Source organism: Neopelma chrysocephalum, unplaced genomic scaffold, assembly GCF_003984885.1.
Source record: "Neopelma chrysocephalum unplaced genomic scaffold, ASM398488v2 Primary Assembly neopelma1_26, whole genome shotgun sequence".
Taxonomy (NCBI): domain Eukaryota; kingdom Metazoa; phylum Chordata; class Aves; order Passeriformes; family Pipridae; genus Neopelma; species Neopelma chrysocephalum.
Window position 1 is genome coordinate 16,079,774 of NW_020897695.1, and position 24,941 is coordinate 16,104,714.

The window sequence follows — 24,941 nt, forward strand, 5'->3', positions numbered from 1 at the left end:
GGCCGGTGTATTTTTGTTAACAGCTGGTCTTGTGTTAGGCGATTATACCAGGAAATACATGTTTTTCCATGTACAGTATCAGGGATCAACAAGGGCCAGTTACTCCCCAAGGGTTGGGGAGATATGGAGATCCCCAGGGGACCAGCCAAGCAGAGTTCTCCCAGCTAGGGTGCATCCCACTGATTCCAGTGAGGGAGCTGGGCAGTTTGTGGGGGAAGCAAGCACAGCCCCCAGCCTGGGACACTGGGCAGCCCCACAGGATGGGGATGCGCTGAGGCCAGGCTGGAATGTCAGCTTGCTGGCGTGGGTCAGCATCAGGCCTGATGAGGGGAACTAGGGTCAGACACAGCCCTGTGATTGCCAGGCCCATGGGCTGGAGGGTGTCCCAGGTGAACTTGGTCAGGGCTCTTGAGGCTGGCAGATGTCCCCAGGCCCTGATGTGTGGTATAGTTTGTTTGGGTCTTCGGGGGATGTCTGTTTACCAGTTCAGGTTATGTTGGTGTCAGGTGCAAGTTGCCACTACAATAGATGTAGTGTCTTTAGTTGAGATCTGAGTCTGCATTGCACCAGATGCAGGTCTATGGTAAGATGCATGTCTGATCCAGGCTCAGTGCTGCACTCTTAGGAGCCAAGAGATGCTGACTGCTCAGGAAAGCAAGAGCTGTTGGTTGAGTAGCTGTCTCAAGCTCAGCACAACTGAAGACTTGTGATGTGCACTGCAATTCTCTTTCCTGCATGCGTTATGAAGGGTGTTCTTCCTCTCAAAGTGAGGTTTTCCCATCATTGAAAAAGGAGCAGAGATAAAAAGCAAGATTGCTAGCATGATGCCAAGACTCATCCCTTCCATGCAATGTACGTATCTCCATCATGAGCTCTGATATACAGGTTCATGTGTGGAGGGACAAGGAAGTGGAGGGGTCTAATACTCACTCAGTCATCCAAAAGAAATGTCTCTTGGAAATGTACCCACACCAACACCTCTACTCCATAGTTGCAACAGAAGGGGTGTAGGACCTACTTATAAAGGGCTTTATAATTTTCTGCTGCCTTGCTGGGTTTTATGAGCACCTCCTCCCAGTGTTCTTTCTCATTTATGAGCACCCCATATGAACCAGTGTGCCTAACTCCTTACTGATCTGAGTGCCTGTGCACTCAGACATATAGTACTGCCTCCCCAAATGTGCCCACCCTTTCTAGTTTCTGTTTCTTCTCCACTCATTTAGATCAGGAAACACAATAAAATTTGCAGACTCAGTAATTCACTGGCAATGTGTGTGCGTGGCAAGGACATGTTGCATGAGGAGGAAACGCCCAGCTGTGCACCAGCGAAAGGCTTACAAGCTGCCAAGTTTCATTTCTACAGCTGAGTTATGGAAAAAAAAAAAGAAAAATAGTTTCGTTTTCTGTCTTGTGACTGTTTTGACAAACACACCCATGGCATGCCAACAGATGTAGCAAAGAGTGCTGTGATGGTGTTTAGGTCAGAGTCCCTTCCAAGTCAAAAAGCAGCGAGTTCCGCTTTCCATATCATAAATAAGGTGGGTTGGTCCTTGGTTTCTCTGTGCTGCAGTGAACATATCCCTAAATAACAACGGTAGGGAGTTCAGAGGTCACATGAAATGCCAGATACATTAGTATACATCAGCCACTCATTCCTCTCAACATTTATATCATGTAATTCACTCAAGCACTTTTGCCTGAATAAGAACTGCAAAATCCCCCCCATGGATTTGGATTTCTTTAGGTCACTTAGGAAAAAAGATTACACTGTACTTTTCCTGCCTCATGTTGATGCAGCTACAAAATGATTGTGGATGTACTTTTGACTGCTTTCTTTAAATGTGGCTTTGCCTGTTATTTTGATGCACTCCACTAGGAGCCAAGCAATATAAAACCGCCTGTGCTAAAGTTAGCATGACTTTGTTTCTCTACTCCCTAAATGGGTAGCAGGATAGTTTATGCAAATACTCAGCGCAGAAGATAGATGACTGACAGAAATTTTTTTTTCTATGAGAATAGGATGGGTTGACCTTGGTTGGACACCAGGTGCTCACCAAAGCCACTCTATCAGTCACCTTCTCGACAGGAAGGGAGAAGGGGAATAAAATGGTAAAAAAACCTCATGGGTCAAGACAAAGGTACTTTATTAAAACAAAAGCAAAGGCCATGTGCAGAAGCAAAGGAAAACAAAAGATCTGTTCCCTATTCCCCATCAGCAGACAACATACAGCCACTTCGCAGGAAGTAGGGTTTTAGTATGCATAGTGGTTGCTCTGCCTCCAATAAAGACAATTCTTGTCATCCCCTTGTCACTCCAGAGATCCAGATGAACCCTTGTAGCCTTGTGGCACCAGTGTACACTGTACACTAATGTCTACCAAGGCTTTTTACTTCTGTAGGTCTGATGTGCCAGGCAACTGAATCCACACAGTCCAGTATGCCTGGTCATCCCTTTTCTCCTCCTGGTCACACAGAAAGAACCAAGTGTGCCATGTGCTTCCTTTCCCTCTGATCAGGGCAGGAGAGGACTGATTTTTTGGGGCATGCCTGACAGCCAAGGTGCTGGCCCATAGGGATGAAGAGGTACCGAGATTATCTCCAAAGTTTTGGAGAAGACTTGACTCCAAAATTTGAGGTGTCGATATCTGGGCAATACCTCACTGCCAAATTGTTAGAATAATGAAGCTGGAGCATTTTCTTCACATTACCTGTGTGCACAGGACATCCTTTGGATCTTTGGGGACCTCATAATTGTTTAGATCACTCTATATGACTTTCATCACCAATAAATCTCTCAGAATGGATGCCTTCATCTGTGGTAGTACACTTTCCCAGTGAGTTCACAAGAGCTCCCTTGAATGGATACCTTGCCCTCACTTGAGAGGAGCTGTTTTCAGAGACTGGAAATTACTGCCTCTTTTCCAATTCCTCTCTCATCTCCCCAGTTTCTAGTAATGGACCCTAGCTGTTTGGCTTTCTTACCTTCCAACTGCTAATGGTTGAACCCATTATCCCAGCATCGGAGCAGCCAGGCAGAAATCTGCTCACCTACCTAGGTGTAATCTTTCCGCTTATTTCTAAGTTCAGATGAAGTCAGGGACCAGGTAGTTTCCGCTTCCTATTTGAATCCTCTCACTCCTTCTTCTGTTTTCAGACCTTCACTCTTCCTCCTCCTCCCTTACTAATTGACAATATTAATCCATTCTTATCTTTGTCCACTGTTTCATGGAACTGGGAGAATTGCTATAGTTCTGTTTGGGTGCCTGTCTCAACCAAAGTCTTCTGAGAATACTGAACTGTGGCTCGATAGGCACAGGCCAGGCACCAGTACAGTGCTAGAAGCTGCTGGTTTTCACTGGAGTAGGCAAGGCACCTGAGCTGCATCAGTTTGCCAGGGTCACTTCCCTCTTCAGGTATGAAGTCCCAGGGTATGGGAGGTGACAACTGCCCTAGGAACCTGCCCAAATCCTTCCACACGCTCTACCACCATGAGACCAGATGCCTCAGGGCACATTTCAGTATTGCCTCATCCAAAAGTTGTGTTCTCTCACACCAGGATAACACTGGATTTCACAAATCACATATTATGCTAACAATGTTAATTAGTAGTATTAAGCAGCTCATATAAGGATGAACAAGGACCTCGGGAGCCTGCATAATAAAACCATCCACATAATTGCTGAGTATGGAGAGATATTTGTATTCTTTCATGCTCTCCACAAGATACCTCCCCCAGGACAGCAAGGCCATCAATGCCAGGGCAAAGCACAGCGCCATTGTTTTAGTAACATGTTCCCAAGCTCAACAAAATAAAGAGACAAGCAGCCAACAACCTCCGTGACCCGCACAGGAACTTGACCCTTAATAACCACTGTTGCTACAGCATGCTTAATACAAAACTGTTGTTATCTCATGCCCCATATTGCAGGTCAAAAGGACCGTGGTGGGTAGACCCTGGCTGGAAATCAAGTGCCCACCAAGCTGCTCTGTCACTCCCGTCCCCAGTAGGATGGAGGGGGAAGGAACTAAGATGTAAAAAACCTCATGGGTCAAAATAAAGACAGTTTAATAAAGCCAAAGTGAAGGTACCATGCTCAAGCAAAGGTAAAAAAAAAAATATTTTATTCTCTACTTCCCATCAGCAAGGATGTCCAGCCATGTCCTGGGAAGCAGGGCTTCAGCATGTGTAGCAGTTGCTCTGCAAGGCAACCGCTGTAAATCATGAATGCCTCCGCTTCCTACTCTTTCCTCTTAGATGTTATATCTAAGTAGGCATCATGTGGTCTGGAATATCCCTTTGGTCAGTTTGGGCCAGCTGTTCTGGCTGTGTCCCCTCCCAAGATCTTGCCCACACCGAGCTTACTGCTGAAGGGGCACTATGGGAGAGATGAGCGGCCAAAGCAGTGGTGTGTTAACCAGCTCCCAATGCATAGCACAGCACGGTGGGGACTGCTTTGGGGGAAATGGACTCCACCCCAGCCAGCCCCGATACAGAGGCAGACGTGCAGGCAGTAATACTCAATGACAGAGAAAAACTCGATTAGAAACGTGGTTCACAGAAAAGTGAATTATTGAACGATCTCCTGTGAAGTATTCATCTTTAGCTCATTGATTCTCTCAGTGTGAAAAGACCACAAGAAAGGATGAATTAGGAAACAATTGCATTTAGAGGAGCAGAAGCCTTCACTCTACAGGTGACCTTTACGCTGTGGAAGTCCAAAACAGCAGCAGCTTCCTCTGGGCGGGGGCTGTCGTGAGAAACCAGAGGGACAGTAAGGCGCCTCAGGACGCAGGGGTGCCCGCAGCGGAGGCGAACGCTGATTTTCCACGTATCCTGAAGACACCGATACACCATTTCAAAAAATGGCACTACCTGCACTCCCGCTGCGGTGGGAGCCCGGAACCATCTCGCCGCTCCCTGAACGTGCTGGCAGCAGACGGACGCCTGACACCACACCCCCCCCCCCCGCCGGAATCCCGGACGCGGGTCGGGGATCGCGGGGGAGGACCCCTCCGGGGGCGGGCCGGTCTCGGTTTCGATTCCCCGAGCAGGCCCCCCACTCCCGCGCTGACGCGGGGGTCGGGGGCGGGACGCGGGGCGGAGTATTAAGGGGCGACGGCCGGAGTTCGCCCTGGGGCTTGTCGGCGCACGGCGGCGGGGGAAGGCAGGCAGGCGGGCAGGTAGGTAAATAGATAGATAGGTGGGTAGATGGGTAGAAGCGCGCCCGCAGCGGCCCCTTCTACCTTCCCGGTAAGGGGAGCGGGGGAATCGGCCGCCCTGAGCCCGCCGGCCGCTCCGTGCGGGATGTGGGCGTGTGGCGGGTCGGGGCGTCGGCGGGTGCCCGCCCGCCGCGGCGGGATCTGCCCGCGCTGCTCGGCCCCGCACGCATCCGCTCCGCGGTGCTTCGCGCTCCGCAGCGCTCGGCGTGCGCCGCGGAGGGAGCGGCGGCCCCCTTGGGGGTGGCTTCCCACCTCCGTGGAGGTGATGTGAGTTTCCTGTGTATTGGACCAGTTCCGGAGGGCGTCGTGCTGCTTTGATGGGACGCGCGGGTGCGGGATTTGGCGTGCGGGCAGCGAGGGAGGCTGTGCTGTTTGGGAAACCTGCCAGGGAATGTGTGGGGTGGTTAAAGGAGAAGAGTGCATTCCTGCTCCGGCCAGGCATCTGGGGAGTATGTATTGACCTGGTACCGTTTGCGCGGAGGAGCTGGGGGAGTTGAGCTGCTATGTCCGTGTTTGAAAAGAAGAGGGAGAACTCGTTTAGCATAGCCCGGAGCGAAGCATTGTCTTCAGTGGTTTTGGATCCTTTCCCTGAAAAGCAAAACTCTTTTACAAGGTCGTGGAGTGGTCACTTAACAAAACAGACTTTTTCAGTTGGAAAGGAGTTTAGGCACAGTGTGTGCTCCAGAAAAATGAAAGCAAAAAGATCTCTCACCGGTTTCTGTGTTTTTTTCCCGTCAGTTTGTGAAAAATGAACTTCAGGTTGATAGAAATTCATGGGTTTATTAAGAATGGGAAGAGGTTTTGATTTCCCATGAAAACATGCAAGAGGGAGTGTTTCCTACCAGTGTTTTTACCAACATGCAATTAAACTTGTCAAGCATTGGCTGTGAACTGCATAAGCTTGAAAACCTTGATGTTAGAGCAATCTTAGTGTGTTTTGTTGTTGTTGATTTTTTTCCCTCATTCCAGATTCAGTACCTTCTATACAAAGGAACTATGCAGGTTGTTTGTTGCCATTGCTTTCTTACCTGGTCATAGAATCATAGAACATGCTGAGTTGGAAGGGACCCATCAGGATCACTGAGTCCAATTCCTGGCCCTGCGCAGGACACCCCAAGAATCACACCGTCTGCCTGAGAGTATTGTCCAGTCGCTTCTTGAACTCAGACAGGCTTGGTGCTGTGACCACTTCCCTGGGCAACCTGTTCCAGTGCCCAGCCACTGGGTGAAAAACCTTCTCCTGATATCCAACCTAAACCTCCCCTGATTCAGCTTCATGCTATTTCCTCAACTCCTGTCACTGGTCACAAGAGTGAAGAGATTGGTGTTTGCCCCTCCGCTTCCCCTTGTGAGGATGTTGAAGATTGCCATGAAGGATCCCCTCAGTTTCTTCTTCTCTACGCTGAACAAACCAAGTGACCTCAGCCACTCCTCATAAGGCTTCCGCTCCAGACCCTTCAACATCCTCATGGCCCTCCTTTGGATGCTCTGTAATAGTGTAATGTCTCTTTTATCTTGTGGTGCCTGAAACTGCACACAGTACTCAAGGTGAAGCTGTACCAGTGCAGAGTAGAGCAGGACATTCATGACCGGAACATTGCTAGGCTGAGCAAACAACTGCAGCAGTGTAAAGATCTCCCTCTTGGACTGAGTTAGGTCTTGTATGGCTGAGCAAGACTAGGGATTTCAAGATTGTTTTTGTTTCAGAGAGAAACAGGAGGGTTAACTTTTCCCACTGTGTGAGGTTTTGGGGTTTATTTTGTATTGTAAAACAGTCATGACACTGTGTAAGTAGAATATTGAATATGCTTCCACATCAGTTTTTTTGTGCATAAAATGGGAGATGCAAGTCCTTTCTGAGTTTACTGGAAATCATAGGTATTTATATGTATAAACAGATGTGTTTCTTGAAAATGCAACTCCACACAAGGCTCAACCGTATGTTCTCTTAGGTATAATTTGTTACTGGTAGGTTACACAGAGGGGAGAATCATTGGAAGCTAAAAGAAAAGAATCATGTTTTGTTTCACTTAGCAAAACAGGATGTGCTGGGGAGCAAGGCCAGACCTGTCGCTGCTGCAAGCTGTGAAGCAGCCTTCAACTAAAGCTAGTCACGTGCTTGGGCTGAGTTCAACTTCCAAGAAAAGGAGGAAGGATGTTCCAAGAAGCCACCTATCCTGGCTGAGATAGAGTTAATTTTCTTCCTAATAGCTGGTATGGTGTTGAGCTTTAGATTTAGGATGAGAATAATGATAAAACACTGCTGTTTTAGTTGTCACTAAGCAGTGCTTACACTAAGTCCAGCTTTTTTCAGCTTGCCCCACCAGCAGGGAGGCTGTGTGAGGGCACAGGAAACTGGAAGAGGACACAGCTGGGACAGCTAACCTGAACTGGTCAAAGGGATATTCCATACTCTTGAACGTTATGGTCAGTATATAAATTAGGGAGAAAGCTGGCCAGCGGCTAGTGATCAGGGACTGACTGGGCATTGGTTGGTGGGTGGTGAGCAATTGCATTGCGCCTCACTTGTGTTGTTCTTGTTATTATTATTATTATTTCCCCCTTCCTTTTTTGTTCTATTAAAACAAAATCTGTCTTTACCTCAGGCCCTGAATTTTACCTTTTTTTTGTCCGATTTTTCTCCCCCGTCCTGCTTGGAGTGAAAAGAAGGGTGGGGAGTAAGTGAACATCTGTACAGTGTTTAGCTGCCTGTCAGGTTAAACCATGACACCACCTTAAGTCCTGAATGATGTATCATGGCCTGGTGTGAAGACCTTTGTCACCAAATTAATCAGCAACGCATTGAGGTCTTGCCTATAAACAGAGAGGCGTCTGAGATTTTTTGTCTTTTGGTAGTATTATTTTTCCTTGTAATTTTTCTAGGGGCCTTGCCAAGATGGATGCCATTTCAGTGACGTGAAGGCGCCTTAGGGATGCACTGTGACATACCAAGTGGTCTGTAGGAGCCAGTCTGTCAGGTTTCTGTTGTCCTGTTCATGGGTGTAAAACTCTGGTTTCCTAGGGAGCACTCAGGGTCTAAAGTAGGTACAGAACTGGTGTCCTGGGGTGTGTGCAGCCACCTCTTGTTGTGGAAGGTGTTGTCTTGTTCCCGATAACGTGCTTCTAATTTTCATTTCCTTGCTATGTTGCTTCTTGCCTAGTACCTTTCCTGTGTGCAAGTCAACCACAAATCCCTACTCTAAACATCTGTAACATTTCAATGTCCATGTCTTGGGGTTTTGCATGGGTTACCGCAAGTCAGCAGGGCTGGCCCAGCACTTCTGGCCAGGTTTGTGTCCTGTTTCAGTGGTCTTGTTTGCTGGTCATGCATCTGAAGAAGAACTGAGCTACCAAGCAGTGTCAGCTCTGTGAGTTTAGTATGTGGCTAGCTGGAGACATCAGGCATCTGGGCTTTGTTATTAGTTGTTATTGTTATTACACAAATAGAAAGCAACATACAGTGGTAATCTGGTAAAGGAGGACCTCGGGAGGTCATTCAGGCGAGTCCTACCTGAGTCGTAGCCCTGAGCTTGGGTTTTCTTGTGTCTGTATTCTGCTTGCTCCCCTTGTTTCATTCAGACCTTGCACATGTCTCTTCTTTATCTGGTTGTAGTAGCATTTTAGGTGTTACCAGGCCTTTAAGATGTCTGTGCTAATTGCATCCTGAAGTGCATTTGACAATTTTTGATAACGATGTTATGTCTTGCTTCTCACAATGTCTGTGCCCTACAATCATCTACAGTCTACTACAGAGCATGTTTCCAGGGAAAACCTTGGTACAAAATGAAGAGCAGCTTGGGATTTTCTGTCTCACTCGGTGCACCACCGGTCATTTAACATCTTTTGAAAGCACAGCCAGAACTGAGAAGTCGCACAGCTGACTTCCAAAATACAGAAATAGCACTTACATGTTAGACCCAGTTCAGATGTGAATCCCATCTCAAGAGTGAGACGTGCTTTGTGCTGTCAAGGTGCGCTGATTCAGTGTGGTACTGCACTGGTGGAGCTACAGAAAGGTAGTCTGAATTCCCCTAGTAGTAATTCTGGCTGAAACTTAGGAAGGAAGGGTATCTGGAGAAGCAAAACTCTGTAAGTGGTTTTTAGGGTTGCTTGTGTCCAGTTATGGAGATTGTGTTCAGGTCTCCAGTTCAGACTGAAACAACCTGATAAAGTTTTCTCTCAATTCACTTATCTCGGAAATGCTGTTCTTTGTCCTTTTAGAGGCAAACAGCTACAGAGATGCATGCTGTCTTTACCTTTGCAGTACTGTGATGCATAGGACACTGACCAGCTGTAGAGCACGGAAGCAATACAGGATCTTCATTTGGTCCAATTTGTGCTAAACTCAGAGCAACATACACTGGTAAGAAGCTATCACTATACTGCTCTACTTGCCCTAATCGAAATTTGCTCTTGAATTAATTTATAATTTTCCAAGTGGTGCTGGCTTTTACTGGGAACAAAGGGTCTTTTGGCAGTTCCAGTTTCTGGCAGAAATCTGGCAAGGTGACTTCTTACAGAAATGGGGGGGTTTTTGGTTTTTTTTGTGTTATTTCATAGGACAGAGTGAGAATCTATCTAATGATTAGCTATGTCTATCTGTCTGAATATATCCCTAGCGATAGGGATGTCTTATGAGAAGCTGTCTAAATGATAGGCTTTTTATTTGAGTTGACCAGCTTCTCCAAGTTGAGCTGACATTTTACAAGGGCTGAACACATTCTTCATGAGACAGTGGCTAAACACTCGATTAAAATGTCGTTCAGATAGTCACAAATAGCACTATGACCTTTTCCAGACTAAACAGCTCCATGAGGATGTCCATGTCTAAATCTCATCTTCTTTCTCGTCTTCTATGAGAGATTTCCAAAATGTGCCACTTGTAGCCTGGTGGGTTATAACCTGTTCATTTTTGTCTCTGCTGTTTCTCCAGGGCCTCCTCTGAAAGTATAGGTGATCTCCAGATTTTTCATTTGACTTTTCAGCATTCAATGGAAAAGCAAGACTGAAAGAAGTAAATTTTTTCCTGCTTTTCGCTGCCAAGGTTATTCAAAGGTTATGCATTAAAAGGTGGCTGTGTTCTGTAACTATATCTTTGGTAGCTGTTGTCAGGAAAACAGGTAAAACTGGCTAACAGTTATGGCCTGCCAGAGCCTTCTCATCCTGTATTTTTCCTCTCTTTTACTGAGTCTGCCCTGACATTCACATATGCCTTTATAAGGTTATAATGTAAGTCATAATGAAAGTGTCATTTGGAAAACTTGTATGCAGTGTCCTTTTGGTGAGTGACTGTGGGACTGCCTGGACAAGTGGTGCCAGTGGTGGGCATGTGGCTGGAGGGGTCCCTCTGATGTAGCAGGCAGGGTGATGTGATGGTTCCTTCTTGGTGGCACCATACTCTGAGTCAGCATGCTATTGCTGAGCAAGAGGTAATGAGAACCCTGTGGTTTCCTGTTGAAAAAACATGAATTATTTGAATGCTGATGAAATGTATTTGATTGTCACTCAACCACAGTTTAGATGCATTGTTGGGCTTTTTTTCCTCCCTGCTTATTGCCAGTTTCTAATGTCTGCCTTTTAGGTTAAGGAGGAAGAAGGAGTAATTCCTCTGCTTAATAGGAGTGAGGAAAGCACCATCTTTAGAACTCATATTTCATGAAAATATGGGGGTTCTCATTTGTAATCACTATTTTAATTCAGATGCAGAGCTCCTTAGGTTGCTATACTTCATTTGTTGCTTGCATTATGGAAATCTACTGTACCTCAAGAATAAAAACATAATTCTACCAGTGAGTAATGCCATAGGGATGATCCTTAAACTTTAACTTGCAGTATCAACAATAATTAAAAGCATGACTGTGTAGACCTTCTGCTTTTTCTCTGTAAATTAAACAGTGTCACACAGTTTCTTATTTAAAAATGTGTAAAGCAGATGCAGACAAAAGCTGACTGCTTGCGTTCACTCTCAGATTTATAAAGTTTTTAGTATTGCCAACTTCAGATATTCAGAAAACACAAGCTGGCCTCTTGAAACTGATAGCTGGCATAAGGAACACAACATTTTTCAATAATGACAAGCGGGTTTTCTGGGCAGTCTCTGTCCGTGTTTTCAAGCTTATCTTCTGAAGCAGGAAGAATCAAAACTTAGCCTCGTAACTCCTCTAAAGCTGCCCTGCTTCTGACTGCAGTCTGACTGAAGCAGTTCAGTGGGACACTGACCATCACAATAACATCAGAGTTGGCAATGTGTGAAGTAAATAGAAATTTTGACCACTGGCAGCAGTAGGGCTTGGAGTCTTTAGTTTCTGACTGAACTGTATAATCTTTCATTTTAATTCTTCGAGTAAAAATTAATGTGCTTCTTGTTGCTGTCATTGGAGTCATAAAAAGAGTAAATGGAATAGACCGTGTTGTCTGTTTGGTGTTGTTTTTTTTTTAATTTTATTTTTATTAATTCTGGTTTTATTTCTGTGATCTCAACAATGTACGGGGAAGGATTTCCCAGACCTTAGGTTGTCCCCACACCTTTATGTGTTCATAGCTTAGGAGAAATCCCTGTTTTATGAGGGGAAGCTGTGTCTGACTGGAATGGAGTCAATTTTCTTCATAGTAGGTATGATGCTGTGTTTTAAATTTGTGAGAAAAACAGTGCTGTTAACACAATAATGTTTTAGCTGTTGCTGAGCAATATTTGCACAGCGTTGGAGCCTTCTCTCTTCCTCACTCTGCCTCCCAGTGAATAGATTGGGGGTGCACAAGAGGTTGGGAGGGAACACAACTGGGCAGATGACTCAAACTGACTGGAGGGATAGTCCATGCCATGTAGCATCATGTTCAGCAATGAAAAGGAAGAGGAGGAGGCTTAGGGTGATTAGCCATCCCTAGCTTGGGAGCTGGGTGGGCATTGGTCTATGTCAGGGAGATGGTAAATTATTGCCTTTGTATCACTTATTTTGTTGTAATTCTCTCTTCTTCCATGTCTCTTTTGCTTACTAAACAATTTTTATCTTGATCTACAACTTTTTTTGGTTTTACTCTTCCTTTCCTCTTTCCCCATCCCACTGGGGATGGGGGGAAGCAAGCACTTAGCTGCCCACTGGGGTTAACCCACAGCACTCAACCCAGCAAAATCTTTCTTTGGTTATATTCAGATACAGCTGTGTAATAGACAATATTTTTGTTTAATGCTTCTCACGCTTGGTAGACTTTACATAACAGGTCTTCAGTTAGTCCATTGGTTTGAGTTAAAATTGTTTATGCTTCAGGAAGATGTTAGGCAATAGCAAGACTTGCTGTGCTAGTCAGCACAGCGATTCTTTTGGATCATTAACTTAGATGTCAGATTTGCATGCCGGTGTATCTCTTTGGTCTTGGGTGTAGTTGCAAAAAGCCTGCAGCAGACATCCCAGTTATTTAAATGATCTACCGTTTGAAGTTTTGGCTGGGAAACTCCAGCACTGGAAAAGGATGAGAATTTGTGTTCTACTGGAAATCCTGCTGCCTCCTGATCTGAAACGGGGAGCTTAGTTCCAAAATTTGTCAGCACAGGACGTATTTGAAAGTCCTTTTAAAATGCATGTTGTGATTGGGGGTCTTTTGCTGTATTGTGGGAAAAATAATACTTTAAACATCTTTTAAATACCCTTTATTTGTACTTTTAGTGGATCCCAAAGAAAAATAAGATAAAAATGTAATTCTGGGGGGGGGGGAATCACCTGAAGTAGAAGCATAACTTTAAAAAAAAACAAACCACAAAACAAAGCAAAAAACCCCTTGAAATTCAACTATAAATTAGAAAACCATCGGTTCATGTATATTCATTCATGAAGAAACTGCTGTGTAGTTGAACTATTTTGGTATTATTCTTGAGGAAAATAATTTCTCAAATCTTTTGGTGCTAAAAAGTTGAAATCTGAAAGAATTACAAAAAATATGAGGTAGAACCAACTTTTAGCACTTGTTTTTTATTCTTGGTCTGTTGCTCTGTTTTTTTCCTTCTCTTCACCTTAACAGTGCTCATACTGTGCAGTGGAAAAAAAGTCCTTCTTAACTTGATTTGCTGTCTGGAAAAATAGCATTTTTAAAATATATACTATATTCACAATGCTCAGTGAAGTGATGATTTAATTTGCCTGGACTAAATGTCAAAATTATTCCTCTAGCATGACTGGTTGTCCTACCTCACCCATGTAGCTGGGACCTCTTTTTCTTCAATTTAGTTTATAGCTGGGATTTCATCTGTTCTTGATGCTTCCCTGGAATTACCAAGGTGATGTTTGGATTGTGGACATTGTCACAGAGTGTTTATTTTTTTAATTTAATAGGACATAACTTCTGGCAGGGCTTTTCCCAATCCTTCTGAAGCAGTTTGGATCTGAACTCTGTGGTTGCATCTGGTTCTTCTGCTGTTGCCTCTTCAGAGTTGTGGGCTGCTGCTCTGCTGTTTGCTTAGTGCAGTTGTCAGCCTGCTGAGCGCTTTTTGTGCTTGGATAAATGCAGAGACACAGTGTCATCCATACCTCATCATACCTCTGTGTTCACAATACAGTAGTGATTCTCAGTGTTTCAGGTTCATCATGAGTAGTACTACAGAGAAAATATGCTGGTAGTGTTTCTCGGTTTGTCTGTTACTTCATATACCTAAAAATATCTAGTTTGCTGTGTTGTGAAGAGATCTTGCAGATGTTCAGTCCTGCTTTCAGCTGGGATAGTTTTCTAAATAGCTGGTGCAGTGCTGTGTTTTGAACTTAGTATGAGGATAATATTGATAACACACTGATGTTTTAGTTGTTGCTGAGCCGCGTTTGCCCTAAGTCAAGGACTCTTCAGCTTCTCATGCTGCCCTGTCAGCTGCAGTGGGGTGGGGAGGTGGGAGAGGCACAGGAGGCTGGGAGGGCACACAGCCAGTACACCTGACCTGAACTGGCCTAGCGGGTATTCCGTACCATGTCATGCTGAGTATATAAATTAGGAGGGAAAACTGGCCATGGGCCACTCTTCAGGAGTGGCTGGACATTGGTCAGTGGGTGAGCAATTGCATTGTGCATCACTTGTTTTCTATACTCTAGTTTTATTAGTAGTAGTAGAATTAATATTTTCCCTTCCTTTTCTCTATCCTGTTTAACTGTCTTTATCTCAACACACAAATTTTACTTTTTTTCCATGATTATCTCCCCTGTCCCACTTGAGGAGGCAGGGAGTGAGCAAAGGTCTGTGTGGTGTTTAGCTGCCTGCCAGATTAAACCACAACATTATGTTAGCAGGTTGTGAAAGGTTATAGATTTTATGGGTTTTGTTCCAGACCTGCTAATACCTGGATAATAAGTAAATCTATGCATTCCTGTGTGGTGAATTTATCTTATTTAACAGCATTGAGATTTGTGAGATTCATACACAGTTTTACAGGTAATGGAGACATCTTTTAGTCATAAAATCAATCTGCGAAGAATGATTCTACACAAGGCTTTAGCATTGGATATTCCTCTCTGTTTTTAATGTGCTGTTTCTCAACATACGTGTAGCTGTTTCTTCTCTTGTATTTGTTTCTATTATCTAGCTACTTAACCATGTGATTAGTTTTATATAATGTACCTGATTTTACAATTTTAATGATGAAATATTTTCTCATTAACTTGCAGTTGATGCTGGTTTCAACCTTTGTTTTCTTTGGACACTTTCTATATTCATTTTAATAGCTGTTTTAAGTCTGATTCAGGGTCGTCATGCACTATTAATATACTACGGTACCATATTTCCACGCAGTAATTAAGTTTCTAAGCAGTTTTGTATACATTGGATTATTGAATGTCTAGACAGAGGAGCTGGACAGAAAAGTCATAAGTAAAGAGCAAGTAAATAAGTTTTGTGTTTAATTAATTAAAATGCATAGCTTCATGTATTGCTTAAGCATATGAATGATGTTTGTTTTCCTGCATTTAGTATGTGCACACATTGAAATAATTTTGAATCTTAATTTAAAAGATTCAATTTAAGGCCTGAGGAGAAAAACTGAAAAAAATGCATACCACTGGTATATCTGGTTAGCTGAGATTGATTTAAAAAGTTGGGAAGTTGAGGAGGCATCAAGAGCAAAAGTGAGGCTATTACCTGAGCTATATTTTACTATTCCAACTGCAGCAAACAAAGATGCGCTCTTTTATCTTCCTTTTCAAATACGCAAAAACTAAGGTGAAAATTTAGGTCAATTTTAGGGATAGAAGTGTCTCATAAATCAATGCTTTTGTTTGATTAATTTTTTTTGCTCTTCATTAGCATGAATCCCATGGAACATGCACAGAGTATGAAGCAGGCCGGAAACCAGGCTTTTAAAAATGGAAATTACTCTTTGGCCATCAGAAAGTATGATGAAGCTCTACAAACTCTTCATTTTTTGATGCAATGGGTCCCGTAAGTATTCTTGAATTATAACATGTAAACCGTAAGACAAGCCTGAAATGTGTACAGTTGTACAATTAATTCAAAACTCCATTTCTTGACCTGACACCTGATTTTCTTGTATCTTTTGTCATACTCTTTAGTGTATCAGTTTTATAGTTAAAGAGGAATTGCTGTTCCTTGCATATATGTGGGAGATTAATTAGTGACTTTAATCTGAATACTTTTACATCAGTTATTAGTGTAATTAAAGCTCGAATTAATTTTCCATAAATTAGATGACATGATGTGGATTAATCCTTCTGTGATTTTGCTATGTCTTGGTCATGTTTGTGGCCTGTGGTTCCATGGGTCATCTGATTATCTGTAAAACGATTCATGCAAGTTACTTTGTTCTTGTTATTTGGTCTTTCTTAGTATTTTCAGGTATGTTAAAAGATAATCTTTCAGCAGAAGATTTCTTTGGGTATTTCTTTCCAGATATTAAGTGTTTTTTATCAGTTAACATCAGTTGCTAATATTATTAATGATGAAATAGTTGAGTGTTATGTTAACTATTAAATATTCATTACTACCATATATTAACACTGCTGTTAACCTAATTTAACACCAGCCATTCATTTATTTTGGCTGTTAACCGTTTAGACTAAGCAGTAAAGTAAGTTTGGAGCATATGCAGGGAGTAGGATGGAGCGAGGACACACCCAAGCAGGCTCCTTTCAGTGCCTGCCCTTCACTGTCAGTGTGGCTTCATCATACACAGGGATCTGGTCCTGAATATCTCCATTACTATTGGCATAGAATCGCATCAGGATTTGCTTGCATGCAGGAGTGTGCTCTGAACACATTCAATGTGTTGAAACAACTTATTTGAGTGTAAATTAGTAGATAGGAAGAACATGAAGGATGTAGCTCTGTGGCACATGCTGTTTGTTTGAGCACAGGCAAGACAGGCTTTCCAGGCTCACCAGCACTCTGTGGACTATAGTTTGTGTGCATCTTTTTCCAGAAACTCTCTTGGATTCAGTAGATGCTTTATATACTTCAGTATATAGAGTTCTCTTAAAATACATTTCTTTATTTCTTAGCTGATGTGAATTTTTCTGTTGACTTCATCAGCTGGTGATACAGTAAAATGCATTGAGGTTGTTTTTTGGTGACCATAATGTGTTTAGCATTCTTTCCATCTCACATTTATGTGTTCCATTCATGTGTTTTCTCCCATTTTTGGCTTCTGACTTTCACTGAGCCATATGTAGGTGAATTGAGATTGTCTGAACTCTTTCTAAATTGCCATACTGCAATATTCTGGTGGGTTGACTTTCTGCTTCAGAAGAGACCAGGTTATCACTAAGGTATCATTTAGGATGTCTTTTAAGAGATTTTACAGCCAGTGTTCCAATGATCTTTATTTTCTACAACTTCATTTTTTACCTCTAATTTTGTTAGGTGGGTGATATCTATATTTTTTTCATTTTCCCATATGGCTAACTATAAAGTATGATCCTTTTTCAAGTGAATAAACAGTAATGCTAAAAAAATATTTTTAGGTGTTCCCGGGACATAGCTGTGTTGATGTGCAACAAATCAACTGCCTTGTACTATCTGGGTAAATGGAATGAAGCAGCATTTTTAGCCTACCAGAGCTTACAGTGGGATCCAGAATATGTTAAGGTATTCAGATGTTTGAGCTGATGGTTTTTGCATGCCTTCCTTACTTTTTTTTTTTTTAAAGTGTCATTGTCTTGTTTTTATTATATTTTGGCTTTGAGGTATGATAGGCAAATATAACATGAAATTCCAGAATCAACGTTTGATTCTATACATAAACATCAGATTTACTGCTGTAATAGTACTTTTAATAAAATAAAGCAGATCTTTTTGCACTAGGAGTTGCTGGTTCTCTCTGGGTCCCAGCGAGTGAAGCACCAATGCTTTCAAGGAATATAACAGTTTTATTAGTATCCCAAACAACGTGATAGGAAGTGATAAAAGATAAAAATCTTACGTGGCCTTGTGATGCTTGAAACCTGAGGATGACACAGCACCAGCTGTGTGTCTGGTCAGGCCAGGCCATGTGCAGATCCTGTCTGTGGTGAAGTTCATCAGCTCTGTGCTCACTTGTGGTCTTACAGAGCCTGGCTTACAGTACAGATGCATCAATCACTGACAGCACTCAGTTCTGGGATGGGGACTTAGCTTTGAAGGCTCCCTTGGGCAGTATGTGCTAATATTCTTTTACGTGTTAATAAGTCTGCAGTTCCTGGGAACAGTACATGGTGATCAAGGTCACAGTGTATTTCCAGTGGACAGAACAATACACTGTTCTTAGCTTGTGATTAAGTACACATTGACTCAAATAGTCATCTGCTATGAATAAGTAGCAGTTGTACAGTATTTATTATATGGAGGCATACTCTTGGATTGGCTTCTGTGTACAATAAATAGTCTTCTGGTCTAACTACTACAGACTCCCAGAGACTTCTGTAGAAGATATTTCATTCAGATATGGTAAAATTGCACAAATGCTTATTTAACTTGCACTGTATTGCAGCATACTAATTAATGTAATTTGAACAAATTAACTCCACTGTGACTCTGAGCTGGTACAGCCTAATTCAGTGGTGAATATAAACATCTTCAGGTGCCATTGGCTGAAAAATACATGCATTGTGGCAGATATGGCAAAATGCAGTGATGTGGGGACATAAATATATATTCTGGACTTTGTGACAAAAAAAAAATCTTGTCCAGAGGAGGTTAAAATACAGTTGCTAAAAGTATATCTTTCATCGTGTAGTTATTTTCCAAGTTTTGTATTCCAGCCTTTATCGCTCTTAGTATCTGTGATGATATCAGCAGCATATTGTGAACTTCAAGGGATTAGAATAGAATAGTTTATTGCACTTTTTTGTTTGTATCTGTGTATAAGAAGCTGTTGAAATAGTACAACATGTCATTTTTGTAACAGAGAATTTAGAAAAAAATTGCAACATTTTCTTTTGTAGTAAAGATCTCTGAATATTTTCCCAACAATTGTCTTTTGTTCTCCTTTTTTTTCAGGCTTATTATAGAGCTGGCCAGTCATTCATCATGTTATCAAACTCTTACAAGGCAGTTTTTATGTTTCATAAAGGTTTGGTTCTCCTGAATTCTTCTGGAGATCGAACTCAAATTGCTGATTTTGTAGCAGGAATCTTCATAAGTGTCAATGGTAAGCTCAAATTAAGAGCTTAATTTTTCTAAGAACCTTCTGGTAGTATGACAACACAAATCCTTGGTAGGATGTCCTTCGTGAGATCATTCCTTTGGTCCTTCAGTGCCTCAGGTCTGTTTGAGGGTTACGAATATGTTGAGGATGTGCTGAACTTGGTCCAGTTTGTATACAGCAGATGCCAACAATCGCAAAACACTGTGCAGGGGGTAGTGTTGTCTCACAGGTGTTGCCTAAAATCGGCTCTTAAAAGAAACCTCTGAGACGCAATTTGTGAGTTTTAGAAAGCAGGCATTGTTTATTATGATGCACAGCACGCCAGGTGCCCTGGGAATCAGTTCGCTTAAAGTGCACTCAGAGGTATCTTCTCTACAGCTGATACGTTGGCATTATATGATTTTTCATTTTTCTTTTCCTGCCTTCCTGTTATACATTCATGACATTGCCCAACACTTACTAGCATATATACATATCCCTATAAGGTCTCTGAGGGGTTTCACTGGGGGTCTCTAGTGGTCGTCTGTGTCTCAAGTCCCTAAAGTTCTAAGTGATTGCCTTATGACCTTCTTTAAGACAATACCCCTAGTTATACATCAACCCAGCACTGCCTGTTCAGCTGCTTCAGTTCCCTTCTTCATTGTTTCCTCACCTTGCTTGATTGGTCCCTTTAAATCACTTGGCTCAGTGATATGTAGTTTCTATGGTACATTCCACTGCAAAAACTACTAGTTCTTGTTACATCTCAAATCTCAGATATCACAAGAACATGTCAATTGTGAAGTAGTTAGAAAAGGTCAAAATTCAGGGTCAGGGAAACAAGACAGGAAATTTGGAGCATCAGACCCCTGGGGCGTTTAGTGGTTTTTGTCCAGACCACTCTGCTTTTCTTTTAGCTAGATATATTTGAAAATAATTAGAAGATATGCAGTTTGAACTTGAGTTTTCAGTGCAGTGTATTCCAGTGTGGGGGACTTTTCTTCAGCTAGTACTGGACAGCAATGAAAAGAGGGAATGTGGCCTTCCTGTGGCACTTTGTGGGGTTTTTTTGAGCCATGTCCACCCTGTGTCTCCTTGCCATCTCCTCAGTCTCTCTTCCTCTGTTTGCTTTTTTGTCTGTTTAACAGACTTTGTCTAATGGGCCTGCAAGCATGCCAGGAGATTTAGGGTTGTGCCCCTACTGCCTTTCCTTAAGCTTTTAGCCATGTGTTTAGGACCTTGATTATTTTTAGCAGCATCCATAGCTCATTGACCCACAAGTGGAAGAACTGCCACGCGGTTCACAAAGTCTTGGGGTTTTGAGGTATTTCTTGAGGGCAGGGATTAATTTTTTTCTCCTTGTTTAATGAAGTCTGGCCACTGATAACAGGATGCTGTATCATTTGGGTGATCAGGGTAATTTAATCCCCCATTTGGCATTCCCTTGGGTATTAATCAGTGCTCAAATTGTCACTGTGCAATGACATAGTTTAGTTGGAGACTCCAACTTTTGAAGTGCTCTGTATACCAAATAGTTTTCTCAATTGCTTATGCTTGCAGATGAACGAATCTTTCCACCAACTTTTCCCCCTGCGTATGCATATGTTTTCAGTGCAAGCTTTGATGCACTGGTTTGGCAAGTGGTGATAGAAAGGCTGGCCCAGAAAGGGAAGTGGAGGGTAAGTCTGTCACCGTATCACCTCCCTCTGCGTGGTGGGTGCTCGTCTTACCTCTTCAACATAAGCTTATGTTACCTTTGAAAGCCAAAACAGTGAATATATGTTGCTGCCTGGTTCAAATGTCTTGATTCTTATGACTTGAAAAATGCTTTTAGTGATAAATAATTTCTGAAATTCATTTCTGGAAGGGATACAATGGGCTTGAAATCCTGCTTGTCTCTTGGTGTTGTCTGTCTTATGGTGCCATCTAGAGTCATTATTCTTGAAATTTTAGAGGGGAAAAACCCACAAGTTTATTTGTAGTCCCTTTTACTTTTCCTTCTGCGTCACAAGCAGGATTTTTGAAATTGTCTGTGAAAGACCCACAAACAAGGAGCATCTCAGTGGAAGTACATGGTTGTTAAACAAAACCAGATCATTTAGAAAAGTCTGCAGATGAATCATGTGAAATTATTTTAATCCTCTTTTCTCTAGAGACTGTGGAAAAAATTGATCATTGTCACAATTATACCTGTATTGGACGTTGATGGTGAGGTGCTGGCAGCCTGGGCTGCAGGGCCCTGGTGCGGAGCGGCCAGGGCTGCCCTGCTTCCAGCTTCTCCAATGGCCCTATTCCAGGGCATGGTTGAGCCCTGCAGCCAAGGTGGAGGTGGCTTGGGGAAAGTGTGTTTTAAAAAAGGCAAATACCTGCCTGGCAGAGCGAGGGGGAAAGAGAGAGAGAAACAGCCCTGCAAGAACCAGAGGTGGAGAAGGAGGGCGAGGAAAACTTTCACTGGTCATAGCTTCCCACATTCCACTGTAAATTACATTAATTAAGTTGAAAATTAGAAAGGGAGATTCAGTAATCTCTTAAAATATTACAAAGAGATCCAAAATGTTGTTAGCCAGTGTTTACTTCCCTGCAAGATCTGATGAGGCAGAGTTTCTCTAAGTGTGCTTATAAGATCACTAATGTGGGGGTTTTTTTCAGTCTTGTCTGTTGTTGCTGTCTGAGAAGGAAAAGTTGCCCAATAATCTCAGAGTCAACCAGGTATCTCTGAAGAATCTCTTTGAGGTAAAGTAGTATTCTCTCTTTTTTCCTTGTGTCTATACATTTTCTTTCTATTCAGTTTAGTGAGAGATTCTCCATCTTGTGTGCAAGAAAAATAAAATGAAAAATATATGGATGTTATATTATCATGTTAAATATTTTATTTATTTTCCTTTGAAAATTTTAAAACGTCTAACTTGGTTAATTTCTGTATGTAATTTAGTATTTCCTTTTATTTGATCAAAAGAAGACATTTTTCTCTCAAATACAGCAAGCTATCTATGTCACACTTGTAACCTGACAATATAATACTGAAAGATGTCTGATATCAGTTAAGTTGGGTATGCTTTCCAATGAGAGGAACTTAGGATATGGGCTAGGATATTTTTATACTTCTCTAGCCTGTCTCTGGACTGCTTCATGGTATTGAGTATGATCACAGGGAGTTGAGCTGGGTGCAGTGTTGGAATTTTTCTTTCCCTCAACACACAACATTTTTGGTAGGATGCTTTACACCTACGCAACAACTGCTAAACTTTCTCTCTAAAGGTTTTGACACTTCTCAAATTATTTAGAGGATTTTGACAAGGTGGGAGCATGTAGTCATAGACCAAGTAGCCACAATTCCTGATGCCTTTCACAGAGATGATGGCATCTGCAGACAGCAGAATTTGATCTCTGTGATGCTCTCCTGAAACTTGCTCTTTTCTTTATCTTGTGATTCCTCATGTTCTGCAGCATTTGGGAACTTCCAAGCTTTCTGTGCTGGCAGGATGAAATAAAATCTTCCAGCTGTCACAAACTGCCATACTCACACAAACTTGCTGCTGGGTGACTGTGCCTGCCTGGTGTCTGTGCCACTGGTACACCCCAGAGGCTCTTCCCACCTTGCTGTGTGACTAGGTGGCCTTGGAGGGTTTGCTGCTGCTCACCTCTGCCTTTGTGCACAGGTATTCCACCAAAACACTTTGAGTGCACTAAGGGGTGAGCAGCCATGGCTTCTGGCACCTTGGGAACCAAGGTGTGGCTGGAGGCTGACTGTGAGCCAGGAGCTGCTGGGAGTTCACCAGCTCTGCAACTCAGGAACAGCCAGCATCCATAGCAGTGACATATCAGCTTTCTAAAGGCATCTCACAATGCATGTGTCTCTCACCATACAGTGGTTGCCCAACCTATTTCAGGTGCAGTTAAGTAAAGCACTTGTTACAGACTACTAAAAAATTCTTCTCTGTATAAGCATTTTTTGGGTTTATTCTTTCTTTGTGTGTATGTTAATTAAGTATAGTTCTGTTGTAGGTAACCTACTTTTAAAAGATATGGTTGCACATTCATTGAGAAATTCCATTAGGCTTTATCATGGAATCATAGAATGATTTGGGTTGGAAGGGCCATTAAAGATCATCTAGTTCCAACCTGCCATGATCAGGGTCACCTTCCACTAGACCAATTTGCTCCAAGTCCCATCCAATCTGGCTTTGAACACTGCCAGGAATGGGACATCCACAGCTTCTCTGGGCAGCCTGTTCCAATGCCTCACTGCATCACAGTAAAGAATTTCTAGATTTCTTACAGCACTGTGATTTTCCTGACAGAAACTTTAGAAGATGTTAGCTGTAGGCTACTCAGTACCTTTGCTTGGCATTTACTGGTTGGCAAATTAAGGTTTAAGGCATATTGGTGGAATATCCCAGAATTTGCCATTTGGCTGTTACGGTGCTGGTGGTACTTTTGTCATAATAATTTCAAATTGGGGCTATTTCAGTTAGGTGCCTGACAGAGCGAGCAGAAGTAATTCTGAAAAATAAGGGCAATGCGAAGGATATAAATCAACATCTCTCATAGGCTTATTTTTAGTGATAGCAGAAGAGTTAGTGGATGGATATATGCAAGCATGTCTTAGTTAGGTATCATTAGCCAGAGGTGTGCTGTGTTAGTGCCAATAGAGTAACTCCTCACACTTGGCAATAAAGCATGGCAACACAACAGAAGACACATGTAGAGTGTCTTAGTAAAATATTTTCCTTCCTAGGCAAGCAAAGCAAAATACTTCTTTGAGAGAGGAGGAGAAACATGGGTTGCCTTTACAAAATAGCATGTCCTTTGTTGTTGAATTGACCCCACAAGTCTTACCTATTGTAGTGGGTTTGTTGTACACATGGAAGACTGAAAGAATCGAGATGAAAAATCCCTAAGCAGTGCTTCTCTTTCGTGAAAATTAGAAAATGTGGCTTTCTGAGAACTCAGACTTCCCCTGCTGCCACTACAATATCCCTGTAATTTTTTGTATTTTGATTTTTTTTTAACTGTTCACAACCAGTAATTCTTGCCAGTCAAAATTTGGCATGAGGTATGAAAAAAAAAAGATTTATTTGTGAATGTTGAAAGCATGTGTGAAGACTAGCATTTAAAAAGATGACTGGCACAAATGGGGAAATTTATGTCTGAACACTGTTTCGGACCACCTCTTCATGTCCTGATCCTTCCAGCATATTGTCTCAATTTCCATCTGACCCTCCTCTGCACACCTTCAGAGTACCCTATATTGCTGTGCTCCTTGTAGACTATGCTTCATGTTCATTAAGTCTTTGCTAGAACATCTGTTTTCAGTTCAGCTATCTTCTGCTCAGGCTGTGTGCTTTCACAGAATCCTAGAATCCTCAAGGTTGGAAGAGACCTTCAAGATCAACCCAGCGCAACCAGAATCACGCCTAAACCATTTCCCAAGTGTCACATCCAGATGCCTCTTGAACACTTCCACCTCCCTGGGCAACTTATTCCAATGCCTGACCACTCTTTCAGTGTAATTTTTTTTCCCTAGTATCTGGTCTGAACCTCCCTTGGTGCAACTTAAGGCTATTTTCTCTCCTTCTTTCACTTGGGACATGGCAGAAGCTACCAACCTCCATCTTGCTACGACCTCTTTTCAGATAGTTGTAGAGAGCAATGAGGTCCCTTGTGAGCCTCATTTTCTCCAGGCTAAACAACCCCAGCTTCTTCAACTGCCTCATCACACTTGTGCTCCAGACACTGCCCCAGCTCCACTGCCCTTCTCTGGATACACTCCTGCAGCTCAGTGTCCTTGTAGTGAGAGTTCCAAAACTGAACGCAGGATTCAATGTGCAACCTCACCAGTGCCAAGTACAGTGGGACAATCACTTCCCTAGTCCTGCTGGCCACACTATTTCTGACATCAACCTGTTGGACCGAGTCCAGAAGAGGGCCACCCAAAATGATTAGAGGAATGGAGCACCTCTCATATGAGGAAAGGCTGAGAGAATTGGGATTGTTCAGCCTGAAAAAGAGAAGACTTTGGATTGACCTAATTGCAGCCTTCCAATACCTGAAGGGAGCCTACAGGAGAGATGGAGAGAGGCTTTTGCAAGAGCATGTAGTGACGGGACAAGGGGGAATGGCTGCAAACTGAAAA

General features: G+C 42.6%; 1 protein-coding gene across 3 annotated transcripts in view; it reads left to right on the forward strand.

Annotated features, from left to right (window-relative positions):
• Window positions 1-2,244: 2,244 nt before the first annotated feature.
• TRANK1 (tetratricopeptide repeat and ankyrin repeat containing 1) overlaps window positions 2,245-24,941 on the forward strand; it is a 54,888-nt gene continuing 32,191 nt past the window's right edge. Inside the window, exons 1-7 of one of the 3 annotated variants that reach the window (XM_027675700.1) lie at window positions 2,245-2,249; window positions 5,170-5,181; window positions 15,493-15,627; window positions 17,166-17,289; window positions 18,679-18,829; window positions 20,366-20,484; window positions 21,455-21,538. In XM_027675700.1, coding sequence (XP_027531501.1) covers window positions 15,494-15,627; window positions 17,166-17,289; window positions 18,679-18,829; window positions 20,366-20,484; window positions 21,455-21,538 — 612 coding nt within the window. In that variant the 5' untranslated portion in view covers window positions 2,245-2,249; window positions 5,170-5,181; window position 15,493. Of the gene's footprint in view, window positions 2,250-5,076; window positions 5,182-15,492; window positions 15,628-17,165; window positions 17,290-18,678; window positions 18,830-20,365; window positions 20,485-21,454; window positions 21,539-24,941 lie in introns of those variants that run through there. The other 2 variants (XM_027675701.1, XM_027675699.1) reach the window with 2 other exon arrangements.